The 21,388-nt window shown below is 35.9% G+C and overlaps 1 protein-coding gene across 1 annotated transcript in view; it reads right to left on the bottom strand.

Annotated features, from left to right (window-relative positions):
* Positions 1-21,388, bottom strand: part of STT3B (STT3 oligosaccharyltransferase complex catalytic subunit B) — a 63,227-nt gene that overhangs the window by 21,752 nt on the left and 20,087 nt on the right. The window contains exons 2-5 of the mRNA XM_084902486.1: positions 19,504-19,612; positions 15,160-15,447; positions 9,794-9,859; positions 8,512-8,611 (exon numbers count right to left, since the gene is read on the bottom strand). Of these exons, the coding sequence (XP_084758612.1) occupies positions 8,512-8,611; positions 9,794-9,859; positions 15,160-15,447; positions 19,504-19,612 (563 nt within the window). The remainder of the gene's footprint in view (positions 1-8,511; positions 8,612-9,793; positions 9,860-15,159; positions 15,448-19,503; positions 19,613-21,388) is intronic.

Here is a 21,388-nt window from a genome sequence, read left to right as displayed (position 1 = left end):
TGACACAACCCAAGAAGCTACATTATAAAACATTCCTATTGCCATTAATCCAAAATATGCTTGACCTAGTGAATACTTTTCATGACGTATATATAAGTACCGTAGTTGCCATTATCTCAAAAGCTCAAGTATTTCACAATTTGAAAAGAAAAAAAATCCTCACCCGAGGATATGTTTTTATTAATTTTTAGAGAGAGAAATATGGATGTGAAAGAGATGTATTAGTTGTCATTTTACGGAGTACAGTCAATATTTAGTTGTTGGCAAATATAATACTCTATTAGGAAAAAACACCTGGGGGTATATTTAGGAAGAGAACTGTTACAGCATACATACTAGTATGCTACACATGTATAGCACAGCATATAGCACATACTTCCCTTCGCCCAACTTAAGTTTATCTGCTTTAAAAAACAACCCTATCTATATAAAGTAAATTATGGGCTCATGATTCAAATGTCAAGTTGCCTCCCAAGCTGTCTGTTAAGAGATGACTGTAGTGTTAGGAAAAGGATAAAAAGTTCAAGTAAATTGCTAAAACCGGTTTGGCTCAGTGGATAGAGCGTCGGCCTACGGACTGAAAGGTTCCGGGTTTAATTCTGGTCAGGGCATGTACCTTGGTTGTGGGCACATCCCCAGTGGGGGGTGTGCAAGAGACAGCTGATCGATGATTCTCTCTCATCGATGTTTCTAACTCTCTATCCCTCTCTCTTCCTCTCTGTAAAAAACTCAATAAAATCTGGTAAAAAAAAAAAAAAAAAAAAGTTCAAGTAAATTAATAGAAAGGACCAATATATATGAATAAAGTTTCTGATGATCTCAAGGTAATGGGGAACTGGTTGTCTAGAAGACTGTAGATGTAATCCATCCAATAATATACTTTTCAAATATATTCATGTTGGAATGGAATTACCCTCAATGAAGTACTTGAACACAAACACAATAAAAGTGAAGTAACTAAAAATTTCTATGTCACAAGATTTGAACTCTCATCCTCTTTGGTTGATGAGTGTTCTAATATCAATGTTTCATTTACAAATTAGTCTTTTATAGAGAGTCAGAGGCAGAATCAGGAAGTAAAGAAAAAAATTAGTGCAAGGCCATTATTTGATTTTGAACAACTACTTAGCAACAAAAGTTTCAATTTCCTCACTACAGAATGAGGGATTTGAACAAGAAAATCTGTTGGTCCCCGCCTAACAATAACATACGATTCCATGATCAACAGGCCTTTTAAACACCTAGATCTGGGAAATCAAACCCTAGACAAATAATGAACCCACAAAATCACAACTAGGTTTGAAAAACCTTATGTCATTTATCTGTTTTAACTATACTTAAGCCCACTTACATCCGAACACCACAATCATCTCTGAGGCTTTCTCTTTTTTATAAACATAAATGAGCACTAAATATTATAACTCATAAAATTTGGATTAAATATGATAAATGGCACATGTTGAATAAAAAAGAAATTAAAATAAAGTTGAGGTGAAATACATATATAATCATTTTAAAGTGATCAATTCAAGTGCATTTAATACACCCTCAATGTTGTGCAACTACCACCTCTCTGTAGCCCCAAAACATTTCATCACCCAAAAAGAAACCCTCATACTCATTAGGCAGTTGCTCATTCTCCCCAGCCTGGGCCAGCCCAAGGCTTGTTCTTAATTGCAAAGGTAATGTTTTTGTTGTTATTGTTTAAAATGTGAAAGCCTCTAGTCCATTTACCTCCTCTAAGTCACATTTTCTAGAAACAATCACTAAAAGGTATGGTGGGCACACAAACATGTTCATATTCTCTCTCTTCAAATGGAAGTATACTGTGCTCGGCAGTGTAAAAATTTCAGCAATCACTTGCTTAGAAACTACCGATGAAGTTTCCTCAAGGATTTGCTCAAGTTTATTTCCAGGCATATTCAAAAAGAAAAGAATAAGCCTGGTAACATTCTCAATTAGTGGTTTTATGCAACGCTGCAGACATTTATTGTTATTACTAAGGAAGAAAACACTTCATGCAGAGCAGATGAACTAGGGTTCAAGTTAATTCTAAGAGTGATGGAGATGAGTTCAAGAAAAATAATTCAATGTTTGCAAACAAAAACTTGTTTTTACTTAGGCTTTGTACAATAGCATTTAACAGTGGGTTTAAAAATTACCTCTATAATTTATTCAAATATTAACCTTTCATCTATTATGGTCAAGACTGACTAAAGTGACAAAAATCCTTTTAAGAGCAATCCCATCCTCTAAGAGAGATCTAATTGAGAAAATCCGATGTACACAAATAACCACACACAGTGAAAGAAGTACATGTGAGATTGGTGAAAAAAGCCTGGCCCTGTAAAAACTTGAATGAAGGCAATATCACATCTTCAGCAACACCAATATCATTTCTGCCACTGTTTCAGAAGACCTCAACACAACCCATAGCAATAGCAATCACTCCCCACCCAATCTGTCCTACAAATTCTATAGGAAACTTAACCAAGTTACTATCCACATATAACTTTCTATCTACCCATGTTAACCAACTTTTCTTACCCTTTAAACTAGAAGGACAAAGTTTTTCATCAAAGCAGTGAGTTCTATGGAAATGTACAACACCAGTAATGTTGTAAATCACTTATTACATCATGAAAATGTTACCACACTGCCATCCTGTGGAAACACTGGCATTCACGACTGAAGATCATACTTCTAATGTGTTAGAGGAATTCCAGAAAAAATTACTATTAAAAAGTTATATATGAAGTCTATCATTATTTTTAACAACAATAAAACAAAGAACTCAAAAACCCCTCTTTGATTTTGGACAATAAACTTCTAAACAGAGCCAAAATATCTTTCGCTTTTAAAGGGTAGGGTTGGACCAGATTGATACAGAACAAAATAAACCATTGCCCTTGACTGGCACAAGATAAAAGGCCCTGAAAGGCCTAATTCAAGTTCCATTGAAATTTTAAGTTTTTAAGAAGTTCCTGATGTTCTCCAAACTAACATGTATCTTCTCTGAGACAAAGCATTACAGCTTGTGATGGCTAATACAGCTCTTCCTTCTGGCTATTCCTGAATTACATCCTTTTACAATAAATCAGTAATCTAATAAGTATTGAGTCACTCTAACAATTAGTCGAAACCAAGGAGGGGGCTCTGAGAACCTTTAGTTTACATCCATTTTGTCAGAAGTTCAGGTGGTAACCTGAACTTGAGATTGGCTTCAGAAGGTGAGGCAGTTCTATGGGGCTGAGCTCTTAAACCGTAGCATCTGATGATATCAATGGGTAGATGATGTAAAAATTGAGCTGAATGGTATGACACCCAGCTAGTGTCAGAGAATAACACAAAACACTATTTAAGTGTTTGCCTCTGTTGATGATAAAGAATGAAGGAATAGCTAGATAAGACAAAAAGAGTTCCAGAGGCTGAAAGAGGTAAAGATTGGGGGAATAAAATCTCTAGTGAATCAATTTGCTTGAATTTCCTCAAAAATAATATCGTAGAATTAGACAAACTAAATTCTAGCACTTCCCACTTTTATATCCTAGAATTTTTACAAGCAATTTTAAAAATTTATTGTTGTGTAAGTTAATCTAGTATTAAATATGTTTTGCTTATAGCTGCCAAGTGTATATACGATTCCTAAAGTTTATGGCTTTACTTTCAACTCACTCAATACTAGGATTTTCTTTGTTCACAAGCTATATAATCTTAGAATAATTTGTGCAAAATTAACACTTTACTCTTTCAATGATAATTCCTAGCAAATGTTACCATAAAAGTATCTTTTAGGTAGAATATGAAAAGTGATTTTAAAAAATGTATTTTATTTGATTTCAGAAGGGAAGAGAGGGAGAGAAACATCAATGATAAGAGAAGAGTATCGATTGCTTGCCTCCTGCACAACCCCCACTGGGGAATCAATCCCACAACCCAGGCATGCACCCTGACTGGGAATCGAACCGTGACCTCCTGGGTCATAGGTAGACGCTCAACCACTGAGCTACTACAGCTGGGCTAAAAAAAGTGATTTTTTTTACTCTCCTTACTCAAATTAACTCACAGAGAAAACATGGACAATAACAAACAAACTGCTTCAGTAACATTTAAAAACCATTTATCAATACAAAAAACTAATTTCTTCCTTCTTAAATTATCATCCTAATTTAGTTAATGAGACACATAAACTCATTCTGAATTTAAGACATGCTCATTGTAGAAAATTTAGGAAGTAGAGAAAAATATGAAGAAAATCACTAGTAATCCTTGCTATGTTTTTGTTAACATTTTTCTATTATCATTATATACCAAAACAGATTGTATTTAATGGCACCATAATACTTTATGATATGACAACACTACATTTTAAGTGTAATTTATAAATTATAATTTTCCTATTGGACATTTAAGCTATTTTCACAATTATACATAACATCACAGTGAACATCCTAAATGATTCCATATCTTTAATAATATATTGTTATGACATAAAGTATGATAAACCTTTATCAAATTAGAAAGGTTAAAATCATTTTACATTCCATCAGTATTATGTGATATTTGTAAAATCAGTCTTTCTATAAATGCAAAATAAGGCCTGGGTATTCTTCCTTTGTGAAAACATCAGAATCCTATTTGTAACGTAATTTTGTAAAATTTATTTCCCAATTCAACAAGTCCAAACTATATCTTCACAAAATAATTTAACTTTATAATCACACCCCAATTTCATCAAGTAGATAGCTTCTTACTGCCTTATATCTCAACTTTCTTTACACCTTGGCTTCCCACTCCTACCATACACATCCACATTACCACCCATGCTCCTCCTTTTTCACATGAACAAATTAACAGTTTTCCTAGGCTTAATAACTGAGTCTAAAGACACGTGCAAAAAAATTTACTCAAAGGGAAACCATATTTTTTCTGTAATTATTTCAAATAATTCATTTTTACTTCACTTAATTTGATTCTTAGAACCCAAACTTTTGATTAATATGATTATGAGTTTGCCATCTAGCAATCCCTTTTTATCTAAATATTTTTGCTCATGAGGAGGAATAACTACAGACCAAGGATGTTGTGTGTTAAAAAAAAATCAAGAGCACAGCCCTAGCTGGTTTGGCTCGGTGGATAGGGCGTCAGCCTGTGGAAGGAAGGGTCCCAGGTTTCACTTCTGGTCAAGGGCATGTACCTTGGTTGCGGGCACATCCCCAATGGCGAGTGTTGGGGAGGTAGGGGGATGCAGGAGGCAGCTAATCAATGTTTCTCTCTCTCATTGATGTTTCTAACTCCATTTCTCTCCCTTCCGCTCTGTAAAAAATCAGTAAAAAATATTTTTAAAAATCAGAGAACCAACTATATACAAACACTTGGTAATGCTTACATATTTTTCAGAAGCATTAAGTTATGTTAAATTTAACTAAATCTTGATATATTCGGGATGAAGGAAGAGAAACATTTGTTCTGTGCCATCTCTTTCTACCCATTTAAAAGTAAACTCTATGAAAGAGCATAAAAACAACATAAAATAGTCTTATTTACATGAGTGGAATAAGAGCAGAAAAGAGGAGGTTGGGGTAGAGAATTTGAACACTATAAAATTATCTGAGACATTTACTAATCTAATTTTATATACATATCTAACATCCCTAAACCATTTTCTCTTCCTTCTGAAAAGAAAAAAAACACACTCAAGAGCCAGTATTAACACCATGCTTTTCTAAACCATCAAATAAAGGTTTCTTCTCAATTCTCATGCTACTACATCTTAGTGCTAACATTCCAGGGGAGCCTAACACTGCTCATGTTTCAAACTTTTATTATGTAGACCTTCCATTTGATCTCTTGAACAGCGTTCCTTATTTGGCTACCTTTGACTTTCCCTTTGGCTCTTCTTTTTCCTAATTCCTGTGCATTTCACAAAAGTGTAACCCTCAATCTTCTCTCTACTGTATTCCCCCTATAATTTTCAGGACCCCAAAATTTCTTAATTAAGCATACCCTAACCTTAACCCTCCCTATAACCAACCATTTAACCTAAAAACTTTTTTTCCTTCTGTATTAGGAAGGAAATAGTTCTAAAAAAAAAAAAGCTGAAACGTACAGTTTAATTTATAATTCTCCTTTTTAGATACCAATAACAAGTTATGATGTTTTCAGGGTAGAGAGACCTAATAGGTTGATGTATTTCAACTGTAAGGTATTTATATACCAGGCACATATAGTGATTTTTAGCATTATGGGCTGTGGAGACAAAAATCTAAGTTCCATTACTAGCTACAACATCTTTAGGAAATTATGGCATCTTGTTTCCTCATCTGCAAAATGAAGATAGTAACATGCCTACCCACAGAGTGTTTATGAAGATTAAGGAGTTAAATTCATGTAAAGAACTTAAGACAGTTGTGATGAATAATAAAAACTAAACATTTATTAATTATGCCAGCTGTGATTGTTATAAAGTACACTGAAATGGCTATAAATATACTAAAATTTTTAATAATTGATATAATGTTCAATACATTTCACCCTTTTAAAATATACCATTGGTTTTACTATATTCACAAAGTTGTATGTATACTATCATCAATACCTATATCCAGAACAAATACCATACCCATTCAGTCATTCCTCCACTCTCTAAGCCCCTGGCAAGCACTAAATCTACTTTCTCTCTCTGGATTTGTCTATCCTGGACCTAGTAGTGGAATCACTGGATCATACGATAACTCGTGATTAAGTTTTTGAGGAACTGCCAAACTACTATGGCTTTTAATCATGCTGATGAGCTTTTATATCTTTGCTGTTTTCCAAAAAATCCTATATAATAAAAGAGTAATATGTAAATTAGCCATCACTCCACAACAAAATGGCAGCACCCATAGCAGACGCTGTAGGCATCGCCCAGGCAACGGGTGCCCAGTATCTACTCCTTGGCTGTGGAAGGAGGGGTCGGGTCTCTGGCCAGAAGACTGGGAGAGGGACATGGAAGGAAGAGGTCTGTGGTGTCGAGAGACAAGAGTCCGTGTGCCCAGAGTCTGCACTCCGGCCTGCCATGCTGCGGGAAGGAAGAGGCCTGTGGGGCCTTGAGCCCAGGGTCCATGCCTCGGCCGGCTGTGAGGCAAGAGGGAAGGAGCCTGTGGTGGTCTTGATAGTGATAGAGCCCTATGGGTGCCAGGGTCTTCCACCTGCAGCCCCCAGTCGCAGCCCAGCAGCCCTAGTCACAGACTGGAAGCCCCCTGCCAGCAGTCCAGAGGGGACCAGCATGGCGCCGCAGCAGGGGGTGGAAGGGGTCCGGCAGGTATGCTACAGACATCAAATCACTGCTGCTGAGACTGCCCCCAACCCACACTCACAAGTAGTATGGTCCAAGAGGGCGACTCCTGAGGCAAGGCTCCCATGGCAGCTGATGCACAGCAAGGAAGCCTGAAAGCCCAAGTACTCGAGCTGCAGGGCATCATGGGCCAGGGCCCTGAGGAGGCCCCAGGACAAGGATCTTCCCAGAGACTGTGTGGAAGGAGGGGAGGAACCTCTGCCTAGAGGCGAGGTGAGGGATGCTGGCATCTTTGCAGGCCAAGACCAGGCTGAGGAACCCCCTCACCCTAGCACTAATTTTATGCACTGGGCCTCTAGTATTATTATAATGAAATTGTACTATTTTACTGAAATATTGGTTTTTGATCACAACTTCTCTCTGGTTAATTCAACCCATAAGAATTTTCTGTCTCTATTACAGAAAATGAACTCTAAAACTTGAGACACCATTGATCACTAAGCATCTAATTCAAGAATGTTTTAAAAACTGTAGACTAAATGAAGATAGCTATGGTCTGAATGTTTATGCCCCACCCCGGATTCATATATTAAAAACCTAATGCCCAAGGTTTTCAATATATGAAGGCATTAGAAGGTGGGAGATGATTATGGCAGGAAGGCTCCAAGGATTAGTGCCCTTTGGATTGAGGCCCCAAGAGAGTTAGCACATTCCTTTCACCATGTGAGGGCAAAGCACATGAGCATTCTGGTGCCTCAATCTTGGACCCTCAAGCCAGATTGTGAAAAGTGAATTCTTGTTGTTTAAAAGCTACCTAGTCTTTTGTATTTTTTATGGCAGCTCAAATGAACTAAGTCTGTTGAATATTATATAGAAAGGGCTTTTAAAAGTTTAAACTGTTTACTTAGAGGATGCTCCATCTTTTCTGATAAGCTGGATTTGAATAATATGTGGATGATTTTCATGACAGAAATGTTCATTCCACCAATTAAAAAAAAATTAATGACAAATATTAAATCTAGACTAATTTCTATAAAAACTCATCAAGAAGTTGGTAACAACACACTTAAGTAAAATACCTAACCATTATAAGTACAAAAAGCGAAATGAATATAAAATTATTTTTACCTTCTCATTGCTAACACTGGCCTAAGAAAAAGTCTGTGCAATGAAAATAATGTATATGAAACACCTCTTAAAAGCGGAAAGATTTCAAAAATCAAATCACTTACCTATGTAGACTCTTTTGCTGTATCTCTGCATCAGTAATAATACAAATACATGCAGTGGAATAAGGTTGATAATAAACACATAACCACCCCAAGCAGAGACCTATGGGTAAATAAGTTAAATAATTTGTTTGCTTTTTTTAAATAGGTAAGTTTTGTCATGATAATCAACACATACAGTAAACAAATATATTTAGCAATTTTCAGAGAGGCTTAAAAATTGATTTATATAACCACAAATAATTTATTTTTCCTTACTTTTATTGATAATTAAATAACACAATACTATAAATCCAAAATGCTTTCCTACATTCACTTGAGAAATGGTCAAATTAAATTAAATTTAACGAGAATGTTGAGAACATTATAACTTGTGAATCGAAAGTAAAAGGACTGTCACGAAACAAGGGCTTTCAGGATATAGATCTTAACATTTAAAAGAAAAAAGCCTATTTTCGTCCCCCATTTTTGCATGATAAATATACTCAAGAAACTTTACTGAGAATATAAACAAGACTATTAGCAGCAGTCAACAAGTCAACTAAAGGGAATACTCAAATGATCTGGATATACTTGTAATCCTCAAAATAAAGGTGTTGCCTAGGGTATAAATTATTTCCTACACAAATCAAGATACCATTTTAATGTCTGGCTGGCATCACAAAATTAGAATAATTCCATTTAATCAGAATAACTGAGTATGTTTTAGTATAAATTATAAAGATCCTAAAGATAATGTTTATTCTCAACCAACAGAATTAATTTTTTAAGTACATTCAATAATAGGAAATAGGGTCTTATCAAGATAAAAGTTTTTGGATATGCTCTAATAGTATTATAGTAATTAAAAGTTTGAAAAAGCCATGTATAGCAATGGCTTATAGTCTTAAGAAAGTTTATCTAATATTCAAAAAGTCTGTGCAAAAGGTCGCGGCATTAGAAAGGTTGAGAACCACTGACCTAGAGGATGTTACCATTATTTAGGTTGAGTTGTATATTTAAAAAGAAAGATTTTTGTTTCATTCGCTGCACATATTGTATTGAGAGGTTGAATATTAGCCCTCCCCACTAACACAAAAGTCCATATGGGCCCTGGGGAGAGGGGTAAAGCAAGAGAATGGGAGTAATGAAAGAGTATACATTAAACAAAATTAAGATCCTAAAGATTTCAGGAGAAACAAAGTTGAGAACTAGCCCTTGATGAAACAAAAATGAAGAGAAGGAACTGGTCTAACGTCTAAGAAGATTTGTTAGAACTCATGTAGTTTCAAATAAAATATCTTACCATATAGAAATACGATAAGCAGCAGCACACTGTCCAAAAAACAGAACCAGTTTTTACAGATTTTACCTAAAAACAAAAAAAACTGATGTAATAAATGTTAACAAATGTTCCTGCTGAAAAAATAAAGGTTTAGTAAACATGTATTACAAAAAGCCAAAGTTATTTTTAAAATGTACTAAGGTTATTCAGATCCACTTAATATATGCATTTATAACATTTGGCAGCAGTCAGATATTTTAAAAATAGCTTTGATTTCTAGCTGTTTAGTATTCAGTAAAAAAAAAAAAATCATCTCAAAGGAACAAATTATATATTTCCATTTGTTACATTTTTATATTAAATTATTAATATCAAATTGAAATTTAAATTATTAATATCAAATTGAGATTTTAACTAAAGAATAAAATTATTCAGTAAATCTTCATTTCCATATTGTTGATTTGCTTAACCTTAATATGTAACCCCACATTTGAATGTGATCATCTCAAAAGTATAATTCTAATTATGAGCAACCAATTTGAAAAATTTTTTCATTATCTAGAAATTTTCAAATACTATTGTACAATCAATAGTGATGTTGGCAATCAGTAGTGATGTTGGCAATTGTTATATGCCAAAGAAAAGCTGTGGAATGCTTTCCTTAAGGGAAAAGACAGGTCCTTGATTTAATAAAGGGGGAGGGGGAAACATAAGCTGAGGATGCTAAAATTTACAGTAAGAACAAATATTCTATCATGAAATTGTAAAGGAAAAGGAAATTCATTCTTGTATTGCTCTTGTACCTCAAACTACAAAATTCACAGCCATAGTGCATAAGTGCTCAGTTAAGATAGTAAAGGCTATAAATTTATATGTGGAAAATTTCTGGAAACTTTTCAAAAATTAAATCTTTGGGAGACCACATTCACATATCTTCCCCCCCCCCCCACATATCTTTTATTACAATATATTGTTATAATTGTTCTATTTTATCATTGCTGTTGTTAATCTCTTACTATGCCTAATTTATGAACCAAACTTTATCATAGATATGTATGTATAATAAAAAACATAGCAAATACAGGGTTTGCTACCACCCACCATTCCAAGCATCCACTGGGAGTCTTAATATATGTCCCCTGTGGGTAAGGGGGGGGGGGGGGCGGCGACTACTGTCATCAACACGGTATGGTATTGGTGAAAGAACGGAAGATCAATGAAACAGAACAGAGAAGCCACAAGAAGACCCACACAATCAATTGACCTTTGACAAAGGTGCAAAGGTAATTCAATAAAGGATAGTCTTTTCAACAAAATGGTGCTAGAACAACTAGACATGTACATGCAAAGAAGTGAATCTGAACACAGACCTCATTATACTCCACAAAAATTAAAGCAAAATGGATCACAGACCTAAAACTATAAAACTTTTAGAAAACAACATAGGAAAAAATCTGAGTATCCTTGGTCTGATGATGGTTTATTTTTTATGATACAAGACCAAATGTATGATCCATGAAAAGTAAGTTGATAACTGGGACCTATTAAACAGAGTAGATAGAGAATATTTCCATTGTCACGGAAACTTCTATTGGAAAACATTCCTCTAGATAGAACTACAACATGATGTGTTCAGGTTTAGAGTATTCAAAGACTTAAATTCTGCTTGTGCTTTGAATGTGGAAAGCTAAAAAGGTCATTTTCACCATAATGGGGGGAAAAATCTAAACAATATGTTTTCTTAAGCTTATCATAAAGTTAGTTACAAGGCAAACAATTATGCAAGTGTAAGAATAAGGATCTAGACAAAAGGGAAGCCAGAACACTCAAACTCTTTTCCATGGGCCTCCACTAGGTTGTCATATTAAGATGACAAGTCTGTGCTCGCTTCGGCAGCACATATACTAAAATTGGAACGACACAGAGAAGATTAGCATGGCCCCTGCGCAAGGATGACACGCAAATAAGATGACAAGTCTCCCCAAACTCATCTATAGATAATGTACTCCCAATAAAAATTCCAGTTGGTTTTTTTGTGTAGATGTTGTTAAACCAATTCAAAAATTTATATAAAGCAAAAGACTATGAAGAGAAAAAAAAATGTCTGAAAATGAGGAACAAAACTGAATTACTCATGCTATCAGATTTCAAGTGTTTTTATAAACTAATAAACACAACCTAGTGTACTGTCATAGGATAGATACTTAACAGGTCAAAAACAGTAGGGAAGAATTTCCCAATGTATAGTGACAACTGATCTTAACAAGGCTACCAAAGTAATTAACTCAATGAAGAAAGAACTGTCTTTTCAACAATGGGTGTTGGATCAACAGGATATCCAAATCCAAAAACAGAGAACCCTAATCCTCTTATTGCACCACAGGCCATAATCAACTCAAAATAGATCACAGATCTTAATGTAAAACCTAAAACTACTCAATTTCCAGAGAAAGTGTTTGTGATCTTGGGTTATACTTCTGACAATATAAAAAAGCAAAATCCATTAAAATATATATATATATGAATTGAACTTCATCAAAATTAAACATTTCAGCTCTTAGAAAGATACCACTAAAAAAATAAAGACAAGCCACAGACTGGGAGAAAATGTTTGCACAACACACATATGATAAAAGACTTATTTCTAAAATATACAAAGAAGTTTTACAACTCAATAATAAGAAAACAAATAACCCAACTGAGACATAGCCGAAAGGTTGAACAGATGGGAAACATGCACATGAAACTATGCTTAATATCAGTCAATGGGGAAAAGCACATTATAACCATGAGATATTGTTACATACTTACTAGAATGGCTAAAAATTAATAAATTTTAACGTTCCATTCATTGGTGAAGCAAGTAAATATAACTCCACATACTCTGATAGAGAGGATGCCAAATGACATAGCCACTTTGGAAAACTGGCAGCTTTTTGTAAAATTAAAAATGTGCTTATGTATGAAAACTGACAATCCCACACCTAGGCATTTATCTAAGAGTAATACTAATATATGTCAATATAAAGAATAGCATGCAAATAATTAAAGCTGCTTTACTCACAACTGTCAAAAGCTAGAAAACAAAATAACTCTATATAGTACATCCACCCAACAGAATACTACTCAGCAATAAAAAGTAACAGATTACTAAAACATGCAATAACATGGATGACTCTCAACTTATCATGCTAACTAAAGTAGGCTAGACAAAAAGGGTTAACCCCTACTGTTTGATTATGGGGCATTCTGAAAAAGAAACTCCCAAATACAGTGTATATAGACAGAAATCAAATCTCCGGTTGTGAGGAATATGAGTGAAGGAAAGTACTGACCATAAAGGCACAGAACAAAACATTTTAAAAAACCACCACCACCAACAAAAACTATATGAGGCAAGATGATATGCACTGCTCCAAGTACTATTTTATCTCTATTAGCTCTGTTTTTGGAGAATAGTAACAATAGAACAAACATGTGCTCATCACTTTCCGTGTTCCCACAATATTCTATGCCTTTACAAGCATTAACTTATTTAAATCATATCAGATAGGTACTAATATTCCATTTTATAGCTGATAAAATACACATTAGGGTGGTTTAAGCACCCTTAGTGGGTAGCATTTAAACAAAAAGAAACCAAACCATGGCAGATTGGCTACAAAGATTGTTCTCTTAAACCTGATGGAAAAAAATCTCTGAAGAACACAACAAAAAGCTTACCAAAAAATGTCCATCAACAGTACTTTGAAAATAACGTGATGACAAAAATTGCATCTTTTAAAAACATATACCTTGTAAAAGAGTTTAAGCAGTGGTTTAAAAACACACCATCCACATAGAAAATTATTAAGAAAATAATGACCTTAAATGTTACATTGGACCAGATGCACTTAACATTTATAAAACATTCCATCCCAAAATAGCAGAATGCACTTTTTTTTAAAAGTGCACACAGTACATTTTCCAGATAAAATCAGTCACAAAACAATTCTCAATAAATTCAAGAAGATAGAAATCATATCAATTATCTTTTCCAACCACATTGGCATAAAACCAGAAATGAACTTCAGGGGGGAAAAAAAAAACACAAATTCATGGAAAATAAATAACATGCTACAAAACCACCAATGGATTAAAGAAATTAAAGAGTAAATAAAAAACTACCTTGAGACAAATGAAAATGAAAACAAATCATTTCAAAATTGTGTGATGCAACAAAAGCATGTTCTAAAAGGGAAGATCTTAGTTTCACAGGTCTACCACAAGAAATAAGAAAAATCCGAAATAAACAATCTAACTTTATATCTACAGAAACTAGAAAAACAACTAACAAAACCCAAAGTAAACAGAAGTAAATAATTAACATCAGAGCCAAAATAAGTGAAAAAGAAATTTAAAAGCACATTAGAAAAGATCAATGAAACTCAGCTGGTTCTTTGAAAGGGTTAATAAAATAATAAAAAAAAATCTTCAACAAAACATTAGCAAATCAAATCCAACAACCTATCTTATTCATATATATACATATATGCGCACCTAAGTGACTGGTACAACTGAACGACCAGTTGACCAGTCACTATGACGCACACTGACCACCAGAAGGCAGACACTCAACACTGGAGCTGCTCCCTAGTGGTCAGTGTATTCCCACAGTGAAGTGCTGCTCAGTTGACCAACCCATCCCAGTGACCCACCAGCTGGGCATCAGCCACTCACTCCCTCAGTCCTGCAGATCCAATCTCTAGAGAAGTCAGGCACCAATGGACCAGTGCTACCAGCTTCCTGGAAGTAGGCCTCAGGCACCTCGGCCACTTCCCCTCCTTAGATATTCCAAAAGGAAGAAATAATATAAAAGCGGCCACCAGGTGGCTCCTGACAACTGGCAGGTACATCAGCAGGAAGGATCCAGATCCCAGGCTGGCAAGGGCGTCCCACCTGCCCGAGGGTTAATTGTGTCCCAGACTCCCCGCCCCCCAACCCCTTGGGGAACCCACCCATGCACCAATTCATGCACCAGGCCTCTAGTATATACTAATTATATACCATGATCAAGTTAGATTTACCCCAGTATAAAAATCTGGTTCAACATTTGAAAGTAATTAATGAAATCCATGATATCAAAAGGTCAAAGGAAAAAGATCATGTACCTATATCATTAGGTACAAAAAAAGCATTTGACAAAATAACATCCATTTGGACATCCCTGGAGGGCTCCCAGACTGCGAGACGGCGCAGTCTGGGCTGAGGGACTACCCCCTCCCACTCTCCTGAGTGAACAAATTTCACGCAACAGGTCTCTATAAAAGACAAATGTGTACAACCTACAGCATTTCAGCAGAAAGTTCATAAGTATTAATGGTAACAATAAATTATATGTTACTTACCCATAAGTAATATGTGAACTGAAGTGCAAAAATAGCAATGCCTTCGTTATCAAAGGATCCAGCTACTGACCGAGAAATGTAACCTGGTACAATAGCAATAAAACAAGCAGCTAAAAGTCCTGCTCCTTGGTTCCAAAGTTCTCTGGTGAGCAGGAAAGTAGATATAGAGGTAAGGCCGCTAAAAGTTGGTGCAAGGAATACACATACATCTCTTATGTGAACTGTTATGTTCAATGTATTTAAAATCCAGTGGATAAGGCCAGCTGTTATCATCAACCCTGGGTAAACCTAGGAAGAAAAAAATAAGAAATTTAATTACATATAAAATGAGGTAGCTGAAAACACTAACATAAGTTCTTTCCTTTATTATTACATATTGTTTACAATAAGTTTGAGAATATATCAAAAGTTTTCCTTTCTCACATACTTCAAAATTAAATGTACTTTTGTATTGAATACAAAGAAAAAGCTCATATATGGAGAGAAACATTTAAATTAATAAAGAAGGATCATATAGAGTAATTATTAACACTAAAACATGTTTTCCAAAGGAAAACTGTGGGTAACTAATTAATCCCACTATTTTTTCATCATAAAACAGGGTCCTAGTCTAATTTGCCCTTAGGTTTAGGATTTTAAAAATGTTCTAATTTTGCCCATACTTGTCTATGTATAAAGGAATGAGAAAAGGAGAAAAAATTATGTACAGGATTCTTTCCTCTTTCAAAGACAAGATTTAAAAAGTACACAATTCTAGCTATGAAATGAAGAACTAATCAATCACTTTGTGAATTCAAAGACTATATTTGGAAGGTTGAGCATTTTTCTACCACTTAAAATAGCTGCTGTATTCTTCATCCTCACTCTAAACAAGGAACAAAAAACATCAAGAGGATTCAAAGTAAAGTAAAAAGGACATTTTTTAGCTATTCATTAGTGATTAAAATGTGTATCTACATTTCCATCCTTCACTAAACCCTAAAAGGTTCTTTATCACAAATGTTATGAAGAACATCATGAATTTCCTTTCCTAGCTAAAATAGCAAATTCCCCAAGGTCTTTAACCCACTTCCTTGCTGTTTCTTCATTACTTATCAATATTTCACATACTTATTTTACTCATTTTACATATTGTCTATTAACTAAAAATGCCCTCACAAAAATATAAGCTGTAGGAACATTTCCCCCAGTACCCAAAACAATGATCGACACAAAATGGATACTCAATTCCTACTGAACGCACAGAGTATGGAATAAAGGAGGGGTGTGTGCGTGTGTGTGTGTGTGTGTGGCAATCATCATCATTCTTAAAAATTCAAATTTTAATTCATTTCGCATATAATATCAGGTTCCAGAGTATGGTTTTGTCAGCTGTATTCAATGAACATAAAAATAAATTTGAAAATGCCTCTAAAGGTGAGTCAATATATTCATGATAATATGGCAGACAGAGCTGACACACTAAATACAGTAGAAATACTGGTTACAAAAAAACACAAAAAAACCCAAAAAAACACACACCCTAACCAAAAACAAAAAAACTCAACAAAAAATGGGCATATTTAAGCTTTTAAAAAAGGGAACCCTCCAGACGCAAAAAATAAAGAGAAGGTTCAAATGATACTAATGCCATGGGAGCCCAAAAGAAGAGGGGGGGAAAAGACACTTCAGGTCTAATATATAACCTAAGACTAGAAGTTGGGGGGGGTTATCGCTCAATACAGATATTAGAGAAAAAGCATACTCCCAGAACAAAGCCAAGGCCTATTTGTGAAACTAGACAAATTCTTCTCATTCATTAAGGGAAGCAGTAAGAAATGTTTTGCCTTACTGTATATCCAAAGCCTTGAATAGAAATAAGAAACTCATTCATCACATATGTGTATACGGGTTCCACATTTATAACAACTTCAGGTATAACAACCAAGAGTCTCAGTAAACAAGCCTCCAGTGAGGATGAATTTAAGATATAAAGTTAAACACAACAGGAAACAAACTAGGGGCATCAAATACTAATACAATAAGGTGTGTGACAAGAAATGCAGCTAATAACCATCTACCATATCTCTTACCATTCAATATATTTCTAATTTGCTTGGAAACCATCATGACTACTCTCCATGATTCTTTTATCTCTATTTACATCCAAGATGAGAAGATGCCTCAAATTGGAAACATAACATCTTGCTATCACAGAGAACATATTCTTTCCAAACACAAAGGGAGCCTTTATAAAGTTTGCCAAATCCTAGGTTACTAATCAAATCTCAATAAGTTTCACAGGAATGGAAATACAGAATTTTCCCCTCAACGAAATATATTTGATTTTTCTCTCAATAAAAAATATTTGAAATATAAATAAAAACAAGATAACAGGAAATCCTGTTACACTTAAAAGTTAAATACAATTCTAAATAACTCATTAAGTAGAATATATGAAAATGAAAAATACTATAAAGACTATAAAAGCAAACTTAATGTAGCTAAAACACTGATCTTCTGAATATAGTAATTCCCTATGAACTATGATCGACACTCAATTACCTAGAGCCATGGTCGGCAAACTGCGGCTTGTGAGCCACATGTGTCTCTTTGGCCTCTTGAGTGTGGCTGTTCCACAAAATACCACGGCCTGGGTGAGTCTATTTTGAAGAAGTAGTGTTAGAAGTTTTAAGTTTTAAAAATTTGGCTCTCAAAAGAAATGTCAATTGTTGTACTGTTGATATTTGGCTCTGTTGACTAATGAGTTTGCAGACCACTGACCTAGAGTAATTTAAGACAGATTTGAAACAAAAGCACACAAATAACCTGGACTAAGGATACACGGTAACAAGATACCCCCTCATAGCCTTCACCATTTGTCAGAGATAATGTTAGTGTGAGATAACCCCAAAACCAGTGTGTGTGGGGGTGCGTGGGAGGGGGGAGGAGCGGACAGTATTAAGAGATTTAAAAAAAATTAAACATTGGTCAATCAGCCACATCTGTATATATATAAGAAATAATATGCTAACTGGTCCTAACTGTGACCCAGTCACAATCCAAACGTTCATCAGGCTGTGCCTGCACAGGAGCTAGTGGGCGGGAATGGGGGTGGGGACTTATTCCACCAGGACATGAGGTTACTGCCAGGGAGAGGCCCCTTGCGGAGACACATGCAGGCCAGCCATGCTGCCCAGCCTGCTGGGGGGTCGTCAGGACGGGTTTTAGTAAGCCACCCCCCGCCCCCATCCCAGAGGAGGCACGCACAAGCTCACAACACTGCCGCCCAGAAGGGGGCATCAGGACATGGGTGATCCACACCCCCCTCTAGGTGGAGACATATGCAGGCACCTGGCACTGCCTGGCCCAAAGGGCCATGTCAGAAAGGGGGCGGCGCCTTGGAGGATAACTCTCAGCACTCCTGTGCCAGGGTCTGAAAGCGCAAAGAGGAAGGGAGAGTAGATGAGCAATTAAGTGTTTAGGCCAGGAGGGGAGAGCAGATAGGCAGTTAGGGGTATCAGACCAGGAGCGGAGAGCAGTTAGGGGGATCAGGCTGACAAGGAAGAGCAATTAGGCAGTTAGCGGGGGGATCAGATCAGGAGGGGAGACTAGTTAGGGCCATTAGGCCAGCAGGGGAGCAGTTAGGGGCATCAGGCAGACAGGACAGCAGTTAGGAACATCAGGAAAGTAAGCACTAGAAGCCAGTAGTTCTGGGTTGTGAGAGGGATCCCAGATTGGAGAGGTGTAGGCCAGGCGGAGGACTACCCCCAATACATGAATTTCGTGCACCAGGCCTCTAGTCCTATATAAAAGCCCAGCGACCAAAATGGCAGAACGACCACAACAACCAGAGACCAGAACTACCATGGCCCCTCACCCCAGCTGGCCACCCCTAGCGAGTGGTTACGGGCGATCATGCAGGCAAAGTGCTTAGGGGTGATGAGGCAGGCAGAAGTAATTAGGGGCAATCAGGCAGGCAGGCAAGCAAAGGGGTTAGGGGTGATCAGGCAAGCAGGTGAGGGGTTAAGGGAGTACAGGAAGGTAGGCAGAGGCAGTTAGGGGAGATCAGGAAAGCAGGTGAGTGGTTAGGGGCAATCACTCAGGTGTCAGCAGTCCCGGATTGCTAGAGGGATGTCCGACTGCCGGTTTAGGCACGATCTGCAGGGTCCCGGATTTCTAGAGGGTGCAGGCCTGGTTGAGGAACACCCCAATGCACAAATTTCATGCACCAGGTCTTTAGTAAAACTATACTAGTTAACTATATAAAGCTTCTGAGAATCTTCAACATCTTAGCAGCTTATGATTTACTCAAATAACTATAAAATTTTATGATATAAACAAAAATAGCTCAAATATACTTACAGTACCACCTACTATTCTTCCTAGAGGATACCATGCTCTTTCATCAAACCAATTTAAAAATTCATAGAACCCATGAGACGCAAGATGATGTGTTGATCTATAGTTAAACCTAGAGAAAAGAGGAAAAAAAAATAAATGTTACAAAACTGCTTGCTACAAAGAAACAATATACTTTCTAATATACTTTTTATAGTGTCTTTATAGTTAATTCCATGGCTACATAAATATACCTTTTATAGCAATTTTCCTCAAACTTGAATAATAAATTATTTTCTAAGAAATCGGCTCATTCCTCTAATATACCTAACTAAAAAGCAAAGTGCACACTCCCCTGCCCCTATGACTACCAACCCAGCTAGGCTCAATGTCTACAAAACTACTAATGCTTAAATTAACATTTGGCCATTGCTTTGGGTACAAATGGTAGACAACTGCACTTGAATTAAAAAAAAAAAAAAAAACAGGATGAGAGTATATAAAATTCACCAAATGGTCAGAGATTTCAATGTGTTTCAAAAAATTAAGAACTACAGGCAGAAGATAACATCAAAATGAATGGAGTACATTTGACATGGTCAGCTCCAATCTTACACCCTAAAATTACAGGATAAATATATCAACAGAATAAAGCCATAAGAATAAACTATAACAGTACTGTATAACAATACTGTATGTTATACAGTACTGTTATAGTTTGGGAAGAAATGAAATTGAAGAAAGCACACCACAGCCTAACCACAGCAGAAGTAAACTGCAAACCATGTTTCATTTAAAACAGCTATGGGTGATGAGAGAATCCTTTAGAAATCCTTAGAGTAATAGCATTAGGAACAGCCAGCTAATGGATCCTCTTCCTCTACCATTGCCAAGCAAGGAAATATCTGCACTACATATGTTGGCAAATGAATCAAAAAACAGAAAAGTGCTGGAGAGAAAGAACATGAACAGGAAATCCTCATATTCAATATTAGATTGATATATTCTTCCCAGCATCAAGTCACAACTCTCCCACAATCACTAGATGTAATAATTTAGACAGGCTTGATCAAATACAAAAATATAAAAAAAAAAAAAAAAAAAAAAAAAAGACACACTTTAATTTATTAAAAAGCTGTAATGTTTTTAATATCTAATATTAAAAACACCCAAGTCCAGGAAGTACAGAGTCTCAAACAAGATGAACCCGAAGAAGCCTACAATAAGACACATCATAATTAAAATGCCAAAGGTTAAAGACATAGAATCTTAAAAGCTGCAAGAGAAAAGCAGTTAGTTACCTACAAGGGAGGACCCATACGACTGTCAGCTGATTTCTCAACAGAAACTTTGCAGGCAGAAGGAAGTGGCAAGAAATATTCAAAATGATGAAAAGCAAGGACTTAAAGATTATGCTACCCAGCAAAGCTATCATTTAGAATTGAAGGTCAAAGAGCTTCACAAAACAAGATAAAGCTAAAAGAGTTCATCACCCCCAAACAAATATTACATAAAATTTAAAGGGTCGTTTTTAAGGGGGGGGGGGGGGGGGGGGGAAGGAAGATAAAAATATATGGATAATAAAATGGCACTAAATGAATATAAACAATTGAATCTAAAAATAAATATAAAGTAATCTAATGAACAAAATAAACTTATGAATAAAACAGAACCAAAGGCATGTGAACACAACAAACTTATAAATCTAGAAGGAAGGGGGTGAAGTGGGTTGGGGCTGGAAGAAATAGCCAAAGAACTTATGCATAATGCATTACCCATGGACAAAGGTAATAAGGTGGTGAATGCCTGGGTGGGGCGGGGTCTAGGTGGAAGAAAAAGGGAGGGGGGGGGCAGAGAACATATATAATACTCAACAATAAAGACTTTTTAAAATAAAAAAAGAACAACA

Source organism: Pipistrellus hanaki (genome assembly GCF_964339955.1).
Source record: "Pipistrellus hanaki genome assembly, chromosome: 13".
Taxonomy (NCBI): Eukaryota; Metazoa; Chordata; class Mammalia; order Chiroptera; family Vespertilionidae; genus Pipistrellus; species Pipistrellus hanaki.
Note: the sequence above shows the minus strand (reverse complement) of the source record. Positions and strands in the feature narration are given on the sequence as shown.